General features: G+C 35.8%; 1 protein-coding gene across 1 annotated transcript; it reads left to right on the top strand.

Moving 5' to 3' along the window:
- Positions 1–7,759: 7,759 nt before the first annotated feature.
- On the top strand, positions 7,760–8,479 carry LOC120307733 (spectrin beta chain, erythrocytic-like). Its single transcript, XM_039342813.1, has one exon. It carries the CDS (start codon positions 7,760–7,762, stop codon positions 8,477–8,479), a length of 720 nt encoding a protein of 239 aa, XP_039198747.1.
- Positions 8,480–17,936: the final 9,457 nt, after the last annotated feature.

The following is a 17,936-nucleotide window of genomic DNA, read 5'->3' as shown; positions in this document are numbered from 1 at the left end:
CATCTGTGGGAATCTTTTGACCCAGTTGAGGACTCTGGATATATCATATGGTAAGGCTGATCCTTCACTTTCTCTGCAGTCATCTTTGTCCTTTCTTTCCATTCCATTAGAATGGAAATATTAATGTTGAGGGTTGTAGAAGGAAAAAGTCATGGGTACACAAGGCCTACCTCCATTTTTGTTTGCAAAAATATTTTGTATATAGAAAAAAATAGAAAAGATCTGATCATTTTTTTTAATGTATATGTTTCTTCTGATTGTAGATCTGGTTTTGGTGAAGCCAGTGAACCTACCATATTAGAATTATTCTGAACCATATCCTGATTCCTTTCTTTCTTTCTTTCTTTCTTTCTTTCTTTCTTTCTTTCTTTCTTTCTTTCTTTCTTTCTTTTGTAATTCTCTTGTCATTTGGAGACTTTCAGTAATAGTAACAGATTCTGTTCTGTTCTGGTTCAAGAAAAAAATAAAGATTTGGTCTGGATTTCAGTTGTTTATATTTGGTTTGACCCTCTGATATAAAAGAAATTCTATTGGCTTTAAGGAATGCACCTGCTTGTATTCAGAGATTAGAAGGACATTCTGAATTATCTATTAAGATAATGAAATATGTAAGCCTTTGTTGACAAAATAAAGGTAAAGAAACAGCTGACTCTGGCTTCTTTAAAGGATCAGCCATTTCTGCAATTAATTAGGCTTTTTAGTTTTATGAATGTGTATAAATGTAAACCAAGTTCATTACCATTTTTTTTTATCTAAGACTTAATCAAAATGAAGGCAAGGAGACTTGCTAGCCTCTGGAATGAAATAAAAGTCTGCCAGAATGAGAATTAAATGTTAAAGAAAGCAAACTATGTCAAGCCAAGATTTCAAGTGAGCATATGTTCATTTATCATTCATTTTTTTTCTCTGTATGCAGGCTTGGGATCTTGCCCTGAGCAGGTCTTTTGCAGCAAAGAGCAATGGCTAAAAAAGGTTATCATTCTCAATAGAGTTTACTATATATAGCATATTTATAGGCAGTCTGTATCTCCATGGCAAAAATAAAAAAGAAGGAAAAATAAACATTAAGCTTGTCAAAGGCAACATCCAGTTAATGGTTTGTTTAATACAACTGGAGTATTATATTTTGTATCTATATCTCCACCTCTTCCCATGACTGATCTTATCCCTGAAATATATCTGGAGTTTTATATAAATATAAAATGGCTATGGTTTTCAGTAATCTGACTCCAAGATTAGTCCCGTATTTTCTGAGTTTATAAAAGCAACTGTAAATAGTTTGTGAAGTGAATGGCCAGGTACAACTTTGAATATATTTACCATCTAGGTTCTACACCAGACACAGTAGTAAAAAAAGAAGCATCTGTGTTTCTCTGCCTTCCTCACTTCGCAACAAAGGGGAATTACTAGCAGGTTCTCCCAGGACACCTAAGTAGAGCAGGTTGAAACTGGTCCCATTTTTCTAAAAATACAGAAAAACATTAGGTACTGTTCAAAGCAAATTCTGAGCTAAATTCAAAAGGGAATGAGACAAGATGTAGAATTGTAGATCCTTCTTTTCTTGTCACTATGAGTTACCATCTCGGCTATCCCATTAGGGGGCCTCCATTTTTCCTCAAAACTTCTAGTTCTCCTCAAGTGACACTCTGATAACAGCTGTGGGGAAAAAATCCATCATCCTTCCTGTTTTCATAGAACCATGTGCCTTCTCCTTAGTGTGTACCAGGGAATCCCACCTCAACATTACATTTTATACTGCTTAACTGACAAGTGCAAAAATAAAAATAGTGGCTTCATCAAAGAGTTACTCATGAGACAGTATACCACACACTATCTGCTGGAAGTAGCTTCAGTAGCCACCTGAACAATTTAGTTTATGGAGATAAGTTAGTGAGCTGGTAAATTTACAATCTGAACTGGAGAACTATGGGACACACATACAAAGCATATGACTTGCTGCTATTCATATTGCAAGACAGTGAGTTATAAACTTCACTGATATTATTGGTTGAAACAGTTTCTTGGTGAAGCACAAGTAGGCAAAGATGTATGGCTGCAGCATGGAAAGGTTGCTAGCAGAAATGCTAGCAACCATGGCTCATTTCAAGTTGGTTTTGCAATATGTCTGGTTCACAATTGAAGCTGAGCTTGCATTTATTAAAGCAGAGGAAGAATATCACATAATAATAATTGAGCAAAAATATTAGTTCCAAAGATTACTAGAGTTCAAAAGTAAGTCTCCAATTCAAATCTGACTTCTGGATGCATCCATCTAATTTTCTTGGCAACAGCATAGAAATGCTTGGCCATTACCACCTTCTGTAGGTTTTTAGATGTCTCAGTCAATTCAAGTTCTCTGTATTCTCTGGTGGATCCTCATCTAATTACTAACCAGGCCTGAACCTGCTTAACATAAGCAACCAGAAAAAGTCAGCCAGATATTGCTGAGGTAAGACTAATCTTGCTATCTTTTGATTAGACAACTCATGAATTTTAAATGCTTACCTTCCTATCAGCTTAGTCAAATGAGATGGGATAATTTCAGACAAAACATATGAAGTACATACATTTTAAAAAGCAATAATTTGTCTCCTGATCAATCCATCAAAGACATAGGTTATTAAAAATTTGGAATAGTGGAGATAAAGTATACCACTTTTCTCTTTTTTCCAGAAGTGATCTGTTGGTCAATCTATCATACCAATAAGTAATATACCAGTAAGGGATCTTTGAAATCTACAGGGATTTTTATCAAAAGATTGGTCTTGCCCATTACATTAAAGAATGGAACATAATCACTTGGATGTTTCAGTCTTCTTGGATTTATTATTAGTCCTTTTGGTTAAAACTTGCCATTGTATAATGTAATGGTGGTTCTTTTTAATACAAGTTTTAAAATGTTATTACTCCTGTAACTTTGTAATCTAATTCATTTAGATATTGTTGCATGTCATGTCTTGTGAAATATTACTTGAACTACCACTCTGCCCATTTAAAGATACATGTCTGTACTTTGTTGAATTGTACTAAAATCATTTCCAGATGCCTGGTGTTTTTTTTACTTCTGGTAATTTCATATTGGTATCATAGTTTGAAAAGGTTGGCTTACAAGGAGGAATGAAAGGCAAAGTGCTTTGTTAAAACCGCAAGTGGCATTTAATGCCAATAGCTAGAATGAAAATTTTCCTAATGACTTCAGTCTTGTCTAGAGTCTTCTCTCCTGCTAGTGTAATGCTCACTTTTTCTTGCTCCATTATCTCATATGCTTTCCCCCCTCAAAAACCTTTACATTACTCCATGTGTCAAGATCATTTGTAAGTTCATAACAAAACAGGAAATCTATGTAGAAAAAGAACTGTAGTTGTACAAGTAGCTCTGACCCAGAGTATCTAGAGGTGGATGATAGAAATCTCAGCTAACCATGTCAGTCGGAAATTCTTTATCATCTACATGAAATTGCTGGGGGTGGTGGTGGTGGTCATCTGTCAGTTTGGAGTCCAGTACTATTAGTATACAGATGGTACCCAATTATATACTTGACCACAAACCACTCAGGTAATCTTGTCAATGTCCTAATGCAATATCTGGAGCTTATTCAACTCTGGATGTAGAAAAACAGGGACAGGCTCATTCCTGATGAGACTGAATAGCTGCTCCTGTTGAAGAGACTTTCCAGCTTTAATTTTGGATGGGGTGCACAAAATAAGGTAATCTTGGACTCACAGCTTCTGCTGAAGGAGCCGGTGGCAGTGGTAATCAAAAAAGCCTTTTCAATTATTCATCTAATATACCGGTATATTCCTAGCGATAAAGGAGAATATTTGTGAAAGGAGGGGTTCTTAGTGATCTCTAAACTTAGTTATCCCAAAGGTGCTTTTTCATGAGGCAACTGGACTTTCATGTTTTTCTTTGAAGATGTTTTGCTTCTCATCCAAGAAGCTTCTTCAGCTCTGCTTCTTGGATGAGAAGCAAAACATCTTCAAAGAAACACAAGAAATCCAATTGCCTCGTGAAAAAGCACCTCTGGGATAACTATGACCTGGATGTCTGAGAATCTCCATAGACATCTAAACTTAGTTTTTTTTTCTTGCAGATGCTTCATTACCAAACTAACTGGAAGTTTTTAAGAAGAGATTAGACAACCATTTGTCTGAAATGGTATAGGTGGTTGAAGTAGAAGACCTCCAAGGTCACTTCCAAGTCTGTTATTCTGTTCTGTTAAAATCAGTGCTAGTAAAGTTTGCTCTCAGTTTATATTCCAGTGGTTTGCTCTGTCAGTGTTGGTGGGAGTGGTCTTGGGGTTTCTTTGTTGAGCTTGTTTACTATTTGCTTGTTTGGCAGTTCCTTGCTTAGGCATTGTTTACTTCTTATTGGTCCGATGTTAATCTTGGTGTTAATTTTGCTCATCTGGGTGTTGATTGCTGGTGGGGAAGTGTTTTAGTCTTTTTGTTCCTTTTTTAGCTTGTTGATTGTCTCTTTTGCACAATATGTAGATGCTGTTTATGTCTATGTGTCTATTGATGGCCAACTTGTCAGAGTGCCAGGCTTCCATAAATTCTCTAGCATTTTTAGACTTGGCTAGGATGGTCATAGTTTCCCAGTTGAAACTATGGTTAAGTCTGTCCAGATGTTGTGAAATTAAACATTTTTCATCATGTCGTCTGACTGCTAGTCGGTATTCATGGTTATGTTCTACTGGTATTCTGCCTGTTTGCCCTAGAAGTGGCTGTTACAGTCTTTACACTGAATATTGTAGTAGATGACTCCTGTTTTTTTTTTATTCTGGGGCTGCTGGATGTTTTGAAGGGCTTTAGTTGGTTTGTGTGCCACACTGATTTCATTGTGGCACACAATGTGTAGACTCTGCTAATGCAATCTATGTCTTGAGACATGTTAAAACTGGAAGGTGGGTAAAAATCTTTTTGAATTGAAGACAAAGTTGATATCAGTCCTTTGGACTTTATTCAGTTTTCTCCTTCCACACACCATCCCTAAATTTATTTTCTGTGTGTGCAGTTACAAGTGTCACTGGTGGAGGAGAAAGAAAAGAAAAAGAAAAAAAGAAAAAAAAGAAAAAGAGAGAGAGAGAGAGAGAAAGAAAGAAAGAAAGAAAGAAAGAAAGAAAGAAAGAAAGAAAGAAAGAAAGAAAGAAAGAAAGAAATGTAATATATGTGAATGAAGGGAGCTAAAACGTGGAGTGGAAAAGATGCAATTGAAGGTGAAGGTTTAATTAATTAAAAACCTGGAGGGCTAAAATATATGTTAAAAAGTTTCAATTAATGTCATCTACATTGTAGTGTATGCGAAAGTAAGAATCTACAAGTTGGTGATACTTGCCTGTCAAAAAAAAAATTATGTAACGTTGAATGAATCCAACTGGAGGAAAATGTTTAGGATTAAAGGATTAAAACATGAAAACCACAAGACAACTTACAGTAAATACTTTATTCAGTAAAGTATTCCATAAAATAACCATTTAGTGACATAAGGGCAGGGCCTCTTTGACTTTAGGGAACAAGCCATTTTAGAGAGAGGAAGCTGCTACTGAGAAAGTCATTCTCCATCTTTCAGACCTCCTGATCTTTTTTTATAGTGGGCATCTAAAGCATTCTCTCTTTGCTTGACCATGTAGGGCAGCCATTTTTGTACAAAGATGAAGAAAGTTCCACAGGGCTCGTAGGCAATCACTACCTCCTTGAATAGGATCCAAAAACCTACTGGTAGCCAATGCAGTTCCTGCAAATTTGATTGTATTGTGTGCTTTACCAGATCCTTGAGAAATATATGAACGTGGGAAGCAATGTTTATTGATTTAGGGAAAATGTAAAATAAAATGAGTATCAGGGACCATGGTAATTATTAGGTCAACAGAAAAAAATAGAAATAATTGAAAAATATTAAAACCTTAAATTAAGTAGATCAATTAACTTGCCTTGGTAAAAATGTCAGGCTAGATAAGTCTAGAGAGCTACATGGTAGCAGCCTTCAAAAATTTAAAGGGCTGTCACATAGAGGATGGAGCAGAATTGTTTCCAGAAACAAGAGCAGAACAATGGGTTTGAATTACAAAGAAATAAGTCATGACTGGATATCAGGGAAAAAAATCTGAACATTCAGAACTGTTCAACAGTCGAATAGATTGCTTCAAGATATGAAGGACTTTCCTTCACTGGACATGATTAAGAAAGTCTGGATGGCCATCTGTTAGAAAGACTGCAGTAGTGATTTCTTGCATAGGCCACAGGTTTTGGATTAGATGCTCTCCAAGATCCCTGGCCACCTTTAAATTCTATGATTTTATGATTTCTTGACTGTCCCATTTGTTATAGAAAGCGTTACTTTGTGACATCCTTCTGGGTTGATAGGAAAAAAAAATGTTATTGCCTTATGACATTACTCCAGAGTTTTGAGGAGTACTAACACATCTCTGCTCCTTTAGGTGGTGATTTTTAAAAGGGTCAACATACCTAATTCCTTCAATCTGCCCTTGTAGAGCTTTGTTTCTTGTCCTTTGATCATTTCCATTACCCTTCTTTCATCTAGTTTGTTTAAATTCTTCCATAAGTATTCCAGTTTATCTAAATCTCAGTAGATTCTTTCCTTATCTGAAAATTCCTTCATGTTGTCTTCTGTTTGAATTCAAATCATAGCATAGCTAGCAAAGGAGTGAGAAAGATAATTGTACAATGAAAAATGGGACATTTACAGGTACCTGTTAACTACTTCTAGATAAAGAGCTAGAACCTTAGATCAGGGGTCCCCAACCCACGGACCGTGGACCGGTACCGGGCCGTGGCATGCCAGCAACTGATCCACACAAACAAGCAAAGCCCCATCCGTGGGATGCAGGCAGCACACAAAACCATGCAGTCTCCAGTCTGTGGAAAAACCTTTCTCTACAAAACTGGTCCCTTTGCCCAAAAGGTTGGGGATCTCTGCCTTAGATCTAACTGCTTCCAGAATTTCACTGAAATTTTGTTTTCCTTTGGGAAATAAATCTAAAAGCAATTTGTTTTCTAGCAAACCTATTGCTAGAATAGCACATCAAGAAATTTAGGACCCTAGACTAGACAACAACTTTTGCAGCAACCTCGGTTATAATTTCTCTCATCCATTTTAAAGAATTGTATTTGCTGCCTTTAGTTTTGGTTTGTGTAAATTTTAAAGGTTCATTTCTTAAATAGTTGGCTTGAAATGTTGCCTTATATATTGACTAGAATAATATATACACCAGGGTCTCCAACCACTGGTCCATGGCTTGGTAGCAGACAGTAGCCTGTTGGGAACCAGGTTGCGCAAGCAGCAGGAGAATGCCTGAGCACATGAAGCTGCATTTGTGCAGCAGCATGCATGTGTGTGAAACCATCTCCCCTCCCCCCTGCTGGCAGCAGCGGTGGTCTGCAGACCCAGAAAGATTGGGGACCCTTGATATATACCAATATATCATAATATTTGTCAATTTTCCTTGGCATCCCCTTTTTTCTCCTTTCTGAAGGTAATCCCAAAACAAAGATTCCGAAGCATTTAGTTTATGCTGCTTCATATGATTTTCTATTATATAGATCTTTGTATGCAATAGGGTTCTGTTCAGCCCTGAAATTATTTATATTTATTGTAACTGTGAAGACAAACAGAGGAGGTAGACATGAATCATTCCAAAAACAACAAGTCCTTCAAGTGGTCTTAGTGATTCTTTCATTAATTATTTTGCTAATAAAGAGTTAACTTAATGATTGGAATTCTGCTGGGTTTTAATAATATGGCAGCTAATGAAGAAAAGGTAACTGGCTTGATAGAAACCGGGAGCAAGCTTGCTGCTGACGGGAACATTTACTCTGACAAAATTATGGAAAAAGTTCAGCTGATTCAAGAAAGACACAGGGCTAATGTCACAAAATCACAAGAGGCGTTTGTGTTACTGAAGGACAATAATGACCTGCAGAATTTCCTACAAAATTGCCAAGAGCTTACCATGTGGATTGAAGAAAAGTTGCTTACTGCTCAAGATACATCATATGATGAAGCACGGAATTTGCACAGCAAATGGCTGAAGCATCAGGCTTTTATGGCAGAACTTGCTTCCAATCAAGGATGGCTAGAAAAGCTGGATGAGGAAGGACAACAGTTGGCAAAGCAAAAACCCCAGTATGCAGATATTGTGTTCCAGAAGCTAGAGGCACTTCATCAATGTTGGGATATGCTGCAAGCAACCACAGAGGAAAAGGCACAGCTCCTGTTTGATGTTAACCGCTCCGACCTTTATGCACAGAGCTATGCTGACCTTAGTGCATGGATCAGTGAGATAGAGGCACAGTTAAAATCTGATGTCCAAGGGAAAGATCTCACAAGTGTTAACATTCTTCTAAAGAACTTGAAACATCTGGATGAGCAAGTCAGCTTGCAGAAGAAAGAGATGGAAGGCTTACTTTCTCAGGGCCCTCCAGTTAAGAGAGACATGGATGAAGTGGAAAAATGTTAGGTATTGTTTCTGATTGTGACAGTAAAGAGATTATATTGATGTTAAATTTAATTACAGCAGCCAGGTTGTTAGTAGGGCAATGTTGGAAGAAGGAATCTTTGCCTACATTGCAAGAATGGTTTTTTAAAGTTTCTTATTTGGCGGAAATGGCAAAGATTTCGGCTTTCTTGAAAGATCAATCGCAGGAGAAGTATCTCCTGGTATGGAAAAGATGGATAGATTTCGTACAATATAAGTTGGATATAAAAAATATTACTTAGTTTTTGAATAATTTATAATTAAAGTTTAAGATATTTCTTAGATATTTTCTTTTATTTTTATTTTTTTTTAATTTTTCTTTTTCTGTTTTTTCTTTTCTTTCTTCTTGTATTTTTTTATATATTGTTGTTAATTAATTCATAATTTGTTTAATTAACGTATTTAGATTTGTTTATGGTTTATAAGTGTTTCAAGATTCTTTTAAATTTTTTTTAATTAAGCCTGTATTCAGCTCTGGGAAGATTGGGGGAGGGGAGGGGAGGGGTGGGAGGGTGTGGGGGAGGGGAATCTTTTCTTTTTGTAAAACCTAAAAATTTTCAATAAAAATAATAATAATATGGCTTAAAATGTACATGATACTTTCCCATCTAAAAAGGAAGAAATGGGACATGTACCAAAGCTTGCTCATGTTGCTATCAGATTTTTTCTTTTGCTGATGATTCTTAAAAGATGGATGGTGGCCATAAGTACAATTTGCTCAAAGATTTGCTTATTGCTTTTCACTTAAAATATTTCTAAATTTCTTCAGCCATACACCTTCCAAGGCAGAGTTCCAAATAAAGTGAATCAAATTAATTTAAACACAATAAAGCCATCTATATTGATTTGAATAAACAATAGGCAGATGAAACACTAAAGGCAACAGACCACGCCTCGCCATTAAAACTATTGGGCAATTAATAAGTAAACAATAACATGATGCTGAAAACACTGTGAAACACTCTATTTCTTTAAGAGAATGTTCCAAAACCATTTCAGAAAGGACTCTGTTTGTAGTTCTCTAGGGAAGGTACTCAGAAAGATTTTAAGAGAGACCTGTCAAATCTGGCGCCTTTCTAGGGCAAAAGGTTCAAAGTTGGGAAGGTGGCTTTAAGATGTTATATTGTTTGGAAGTTTGGGTTCCAGAATAGTAGTAGTAGTAGTAGTAGTAGTAAAAATAATAATAATAAAGTAACAAAGTAATAAAGTAACAACAACCATTTAGGACTCAAAGGGATGGACTAGCACCTTGACTTGATAATGGAAATAAATATGCAATAATCAATGCAATCTCTAAACTTGGTAATAGGAACAAATCTGGGCATATTATCAAGATTTCTGCATTAATTAAAATTCTTCCAAGTTGATTGCAATGAGATATTGTACAGTATCTCACTGTATTTCAAGCAGGATTACTTTCTACATCCATGCATATCTATTACTAGGAAAAGTTATGGATGAACCATAAAACCAAATCTAGGCTATTTTCAAGTCAGTACATAGTTCCCAATGGCATTCTGAAAGGCAGAATTTCAAACCAGGTAGTTTGGGTTAGGGGCAAATGTCAAGTTTTCTATCTGATTTTTTTTGAGCCAGTGGCTCCACTACCTTTATTTTGGTAAATTCTTTGGGTCAGAATAATAGAATGCAGAGTTGGAAGAGATCTTGGAGGTCACTTCAGTGTCCAATGAAAGTTGGATTATTGTGTTTAAACCAGTGGTTCTCAACCTGTGGGTCGCCAAACAACGCAGTCCGCCATTTTTTTCCCCCTTTTCCTTAGCTGTGCTACTCCCTTTTATTCTATTGGCTTTTGAAAGCCAATAGAATAGACTCTCTTGAATGAGTCTAATTCTATTGGCTTTCAAAAGCCAATAGGAATTGTCCAGGCTGTCTCTGCCCTGCTGAGCCCGCCAAAAGTCCCATTCTGCACCAGTTGAGTAGTCCTCGACTTACGACCGGTTGAGTAGTCCTCGACTTACGACCGGTTTGGGGTCGCGGCATTAAAAAGGTTGAGAACCACTGGTTTAAACAGTGTTCCCAACCATGGGGAAACTCATGATCTCATGGTGGAAAGTTTGTTCTGGTATATTATGTTTGGAACATACTATATTAGAAAAAAAGCAGCAGCCAGTATGGTATGAGCCACAATGGCATGAATGGATGTTGCTGGCATAGGTTCCTTCACCACCCTTTCTAGGAAGGTCAGTGGCAGAGAGCTGATTTATCTCCAACTATTGTGATAATGGATGCTTTCAACTAGGTTTGGCTATAGCTGTACACAGCCTCAGTTATTTCAGTCTGGTTGTGTTAAGGTCATAAAGTGTCAAAGACTAATGCAAATATGATGCCAACTTGGCAACAGCTCAGCTGTATGCATGTATTTCAGGAATCTCTTGAAAACCTTAAGAGAAATTAATGGCAGCAGGTGGTCTCTGGCTTTGGGAATGAGCAAGACTTTGATAAAATGCATCACCCTCTCTTTCATTGACTCCTTTTTTTTTTTGAGCCCATTCTTTAAAGCCAAACACATGAACAGAGAGCGAAACTTCTGGGAAAAAAAGGAGAGTTATCTTATGGCACCATTTTGTTCATGTTTACTCAAAAAAAAATATATATATCCCTTGGTCTTTAGTGAATCGTTCTCCCAAATGTTATAGGATGTCATTTGCATAATGACTTTCTTCCACATATATTTATTGAGAGTGTAGAACATGGAACATTCCATGTTAGTTTGTCAGATTCTCTGTTCTGAAGCACTCATGTACTTCTCTTCTTGGAAATGTTTTGATGTTTTTCAAATATATTTTTATTCCTTCAGGCTCTATTTTGAGTGATATTGAAAAAAGGTGGTCTCACTTCTTTCTGTGAAATTATCAATGATGATTTTAAAATAATTTTAATTTTTATTATTTAAATTGCTTTTTATGTTTTATTTGCTTGTCAAAAGTCACTATGGGCATCTCACAAATTAAACTATAAATTTAATAATAATAATAATAGTAATATTAATAATAATAATAATAATATGGCAGCAAATGCTCATTAAATAAACAAATAGCTAAATTAAATTACATCAAAATAATGTAATTTCCCTTCTGCTTATAGAGATTTATAAAGGTCCAAAGGCATGTTTGCTTTTATTTATTATTGAATGTATAGTTGTCCTTATAAAGGTTTCTGATAGTGACCTGGAGTAGCCAATACAATAAAAAGTAAATTAAATTAAAAGGTAACATACCAACTGGATAAGCAGTAGTATAAAATTATTTTCAGAAAGTGCAAAACTAGAAAGCAAAAATGTTTCAGCTGTTCCATTTCTATGAGAAAGCATTGCACAAATGTCACAACTACATACATGCATCTGATTTAGTTGAAATCTGAATATGAATAAAACATAATTTAGTTCCTTTCCTTAGATGAACTGCTACTTCCTATCCTTAAACTGTCAGAAATCTAGGCCAGTATGAAATTTGCTGATTATAATCCAATCTCTTCTGCTTCAAATCCCATTTAATGTCAATCACCAGAATTCCCCCCAACTTGCTGGGTGACAAGGTCTAATACATTTTATGTATCTTAAAACTGCTATTGAATGATGATGCAAGAACAGAGAAAATACAACTTTAATTGGTACACTTAAGAATAATTTAGAATTCACTCAATTATGGGCTAGGAATAAAATGAAGACAATTTCATCAATACAATATAGAAACAAAAGATATTGCCAGGACATTGATTTAAATAACAACACAATGGTCATAATCCAATACTATATTCAAAGCAAGACAACATCAATTTATCTAAAAATGGTCTACAGATCTTGAAGATCTTGCAAAATGAAACCAGTCTGGAACAAGCCAATATGAAGAGATCATGAGTTACCATGGCAAGTTCCTTCCACTAGTGATAGGCTAGAATTGGCATTTCAGCTGAACCTGGGCAATGGCCCCTAGATATAGTTTCCACCTGGTAAATCAGCAGCTAATTAATCTGGCTTAACAAGAGACAACACTGTGGCCAACAATTAGTTTTAATGCTTAGGTTCAATATTGTCCTGTATCTTCCCATTTGCAATAGCCTCCATCTCTAGTACTATCTATCAATAGAATCTCCAGCTCAACGCAGCCCTGGGAAAACATTCTGATGATACCATATTGGTATTGATGGAGGATTCTCTCAGAGGCTTCATATAAATAATAAAAATCTGGGGGCGGGTGGATAAATGTTGAGGTGCCCTCAAAATAGTGGCAGTCAGACAAACCAATCTTTTTTTCCCCTCCAATCACGAGCTGGAACCATCCAACAAGGAAGGAATGGAACTATTGAAGTCCTCCAATCTCCAGCTCTTTCAGGAGGTCAAAAAACATACTATGATTGATGGCAGCAAAGGCCACTAAAAAGTAGTAGAACCAGGAGGGGTATATTTCTATCATCCAAGTTCCAGCAAAGATCATGCACTAAAACAATTAATGCCATCCCTATCCCATGGCTCGGCCTCCACCATGACTGAGAAAGGTCAGGTATTCTCTTCATCCTTAGTTGATTGTCTGCAATCATAGCAATAACCTTCCCCAAAAATGCAAAGATAGAGATTGGACCAAAGAGCCCCCATGGTCTATGAAAAGCCACAGCTACTTAAAAGGTTGATTTTGGACCATAAGAAAGGCTGAGCACCAAAGAATTGAGGCCTTTGAACTATGGTGCTGGAGAAGACTCCTGCGAGTCTCTTGGACTGCAAGGCGTTCAAACTGGTCAGTCCTAGAAGAGATCAATCTTGACTGCTCTTTAGAAGGCTAGATCCTGACATTGAAACTCAAATACTTTGGCCACCTAATGAGAAGGAAGGACTCACTGGAGAAGGGCCTAATGCTGGGAAAGATTGAGGGCAATAGAAGAAGGGGACGACAGAGAATGAGATGGCTGGATGGAGTCACTGAAGCAGTAGGTGTGAACTTAAATGGACTCCAGAAGATGGTAGAGGACAGGAAGACCTGGAGGAACGTTGTCCATAGGGTTGCGATGGGTCGGACACGACTTCACAATTAACAACAACAACAACAACTTAAAAGGTTGATAGCATTACCCTCTCTTGAACTGAAGCACTCACAATCCCCAGACACAGCTGACCACACTCCTTCATCAGCCCAAAGGAACTGAGAAAGGCATCTGTTAAATGCATGGGATGACAGAGTTCATTCTAGAAAGTTTCCCATTCCCCATCACAGATATAAAAGATTCCCAATTACCATAGTGATATGCTGCCAACCATGAGGAGTCAGAAATCTGTTGAATCTGCATGACTTGGTAATGAACTTTTGTGAAGTGGTTTGTATCATGCTTAAGTGTAGGATGCTAATGGCAAGGAAATGAAAGAATTGTGGACAATATGGCCTTTATAGAATCTTCTGCACTTCTGAAGAGATGGTGTGCCAATGTTGGAAAATTTCTTTGGATTACCAAAAACTCCTGGCCAAAAAGATCCTGCTTCTCTTAGATGGAAAATGTTACTTGGAAAAGAGGCAGATATTCCGTCAATATATATAGACATGGATTACATACATATTTCTATACCATCTAGCTTCCAAGACTTGAAGGTCTCATCTATAAACTTGTTTAGGCAGGGCAATTCTATCTTTGACACTGGAGCTGGTGTTTTTGTGGGAGTTGAGCTCAAGGAATGAGGTTGATCCTATAGTCATAGAATTGGTGAGGAGAGAGTCTGATTTTAGTGGCATAACAATAAATAACAATAAATCTCAGATCTCCAGATCTATATTCTGTAACTAGTCTTTCACTTACGACCAGTTGCTTAGCAATTGTTCAAAGTTACAACTGCTCCCTATTTACAACCCAGTTCCAAAGTTCCATTGGTTCCAAAGTCTGGATTCTCTCCTGTCATTTGATTACAATTTGGCTGCTCGGCAACCAGACCACATTTAAAGCCATTTGCAGTGGCTCATGATCATATGATGACATTTAATAATGTTTTGCCAAAAACTGGCATTCACTTCCAGTTTTTGGCAAAACTGGCTGATAGTAAATAATTGATTCATTTAACAACTATGCTGTTTGCTTAACAACTACTGAAAAAAAATGTAAAATTGAGTCAGTCATGTGGCTTACAGCTTTACACCCATCATGACATGACCATAAAGGATAAGTTCCATTATAATCCTAAATCAAGGACTATTCTATACAAATACTGTAATGCTAAAGTAGCTTTCACTCATGAGAAATTGTGGGTGAATATTGCTTTTGAACTTGGTATTTAACAACAGGAGTCTGAGGCACAATTATGCATTTAGCAATCTTCTTCCTAACCCAAGGAATGGGGCTATTGGGCTAGAAGTGAAGATCTGCACCTAATTGCTGGTCACCCATGTGCATTTGCTATCTTACTGCCTCCTGTCATATCAATTCTAGTCATAACTGGAAGTTTTGGACCTCAACAATATCTCCCCCTGCCCTCCATGAAGGCATCAGAGTTGGACATCATATGAAGTATCCAAAAATTGTGCATGAATGGATACAGTAGTGCCAATTCCAGAGAAAAGGAGTTTCCACAATAGTCTCCAGGTATCGGGATAGTGACAAGCAGCTCATGTAAGGATCTGATCTGTCTGTATCAAAATCTTTTCTTTAATTCCTATTTATTCCCAAATTCAGACTTTACAAAAGGGCAATCATATTAGTTCCTTTATGCTTTCTGACTATGATGAGTTACTTGTGGTTAATTGCACAATAAAGTTGCTGTCAAATCTTTCTTTCTTTCTTTCTTTCTTTCTTTCTTTCTTTCTTTCTTTCTTTCTTTCTTTCTTATCATAGCTTTTCTGTGCAAATAGAAACGTTATGTCTCTGTGATTGGATATATAAATGGAGGTTAAAGGTTAAAGGAATGACATCAAAGGGAATTATTTTAATTGATGGTTGTAATAATTGTCATAGCTTCTTTATCCAACTTTGAATTAAAATTACATTGGTTTTGTTTTAGCTGCTGGAGAAAAACAATCCCCACCCCTAATATTAAATGGGCCATTGCCCAAATCATATCCTATACTTGCCAGTTCCACATAGTTTAGACAGGTGCTCTTTGTAGCACTTTGGAAATGTGATCTGACTTTTTAAAAAGTCAAGTTGTCCTATTTGGAGCTCAGGAACAAGTCTCCATTTTGCAAATACTGTCAATGACTCTGAATTTGACCTACATGCAGGCTTGTGCTAAGATTCAAGAAACAATCCTTGGTTACCATTAAAACTGCTTCTTTTAAATTACAGAACTGTATATGCTTTGACATTGTTTAAATTATCAGCAGAGAATGACCAAACAAAGCTGATTTGTCTGAGGAGTTTGTGTAGATGGAATAAATTCATTCAGGCATTATTTTATCTGTTGGATGTATCAAAGCATGGAAGAAAAAGCTTAATAATATAGTATCAAATGGATATTGGGCTGTAAGAAATGTCAACCACCAAATCACCTGAAAAAACATTCTCCTGGACTACATAAAATTCATATGAAATTTTATTAAAACACACAACATTTTAACAAGAGAACACACTATGTTGTAATCAACAGTAGCTAGATCTTTGGATCAGACTACTGGATAGTCAAGCATTACTGGTTTCATGTTAGCTGTGTTAGTCATTGGACTTCATTGTGTACTTCATTTTCACCACACCACTGGTGCAAGAGAAGATTTACAATGCCACATTTCATTGATGGTCTGCTAAAAGAAAAATAAAAGGCAGCTTCACCATTCCATTACTGCATTGGCTTGCATAAAAATGAGAGAGAGAGAGGGGGGGGGATTTAAATTCATATACAATTGGCAAAAATTAAAAAATGATTTAAGAAAGTTTTAAATAGATTGGAAGATCAGAGACAATAGATTTGGAAGGAATATAAATTTGTTTGATATTTCTAGTAACTCCCGATGAACTTTTTGTTGAATGATAATTTCTGGATTGCATATAAATAAAAGTTAGGCTATGGGGAGAAGAGTTCTTTTTTATTTGAAAGCTTAAAAGAAAGTAAAATGTTACAGTATTAGTTTATGTTTGATGTGATGAGGTTTGGAAGCCAGTTCTTTATTTCTGTCTTCATTATGTTTTTCTTTTTCATTTCTACTTTTTTTCTTTGCTTTTCTTCAGCACCTTCTGAACTTTCAGTTTTATTTTATATTTTAGTTTAGTTTGTATTAGTTTTTACTATCTTTGTTAAAAACTTCAATAAAGTTATTTTTTAAAAAAGAAAATTGTATAACTGCAATTTAGAGCATTTGCTAGGCATTTCGTAAACTGTTGGTAAAATATGTTTCAAAAATCAGATAAGTTAAAGATTGCATGACTAAATGATGCAGAGCTTAGAAATAGTAATAGATATGCCTAATGGGAATATTAAAAGAAAAATATTTAATTTACACTAAATAGTGTACTTGGATGAGAAGTTTTATTGTTGTCATATAAGTCCATTGTGATCAGTAAAACAGATGTTATAGTTCATATTCTAAAAGCTGTAGAAAATGTAATGTCATTCTTTCATATGTAATGCAATGTTGTGAAAGTCATCAATTCTGAAAAATTCTTCATACCTGAATGAAACCAATTCTAAAAGTCAGATTATTTTTCAAATTATAATACTCTTACTAAACTTTACCAAACCATATATTCCCACAAAGTATATAGATCTTGATCTACACCTGCTAACTGGTGCAAGGATATTATTTGCCTTTTATTGGAAATAATGTTCATTTCTTCTATGGAAAAATGGTTAAGTTTTTGAAGTATGCTTTAACGTCCAGAGTTACTTTGTTTCTTAAGCAATATAATGTATGAATTTGTACCTCACCCAAATTTTGGGTTTCATCCTCTATTAAGTCTTACCATTCAAGATTTATAGGATCTCTTAATTAGAAGAGACTTCCAGTAATATGGTCAACATTTATCTTAGTTTACAATTTTGTTTTATGATTTATACTGTACTGTCTTTTGTCCATGCGATTTCTATTCTGCTTAAAGTTTCGTGGCAATTTTCAAGTGTTTAAAAAGATGACTGTAATCACTTAATGAAATATCGAAAAACTATAACTGTTATAGTATTTATAAATCCCATGTTTACAATTCATCTGATTCCACTTTTATCCTTTTCTTCTTATCTATTTTCCCTTTTCAACTTATATGGTTTTAAGTGTTCAGTAAAAAAAAATTTAAAAAAGACGGTTATTGTTAATTTGTAATAGCTTTCTGTTTGAATTAAAATGTATGTTGGCAACAAGAGGCAGAGAGTATATTCAGCATTAGTACTATGAAAGTGAACCTCCAAAGGGTACTGAAGCGTTGATCAATCAAAATACTTGCATAGGTCAAGTCACTTGTCCAGCTGACAACTGACTCACCAGGCAATGGTGTGGGATTAGATTCTTGAAATAGGGATCTTTTT

Source organism: Crotalus tigris, unplaced genomic scaffold, assembly GCF_016545835.1.
Source record: "Crotalus tigris isolate CLP2741 ecotype Arizona unplaced genomic scaffold, ASM1654583v1 scf7180000017812.1200847, whole genome shotgun sequence".
NCBI lineage: Eukaryota > Metazoa > Chordata > Lepidosauria > Squamata > Viperidae > Crotalus > Crotalus tigris.
Note: the sequence above shows the minus strand (reverse complement) of the source record. Positions and strands in the feature narration are given on the sequence as shown.

Bases quoted from the DNA above. Each gene is read 5' to 3' on its own strand.
- LOC120307733 (XM_039342813.1), top strand. From the start codon at position 7,760: ATGGCAGCTAATGAAGAAAAGGTAACTGGCTTGATAGAAACCGGGAGC.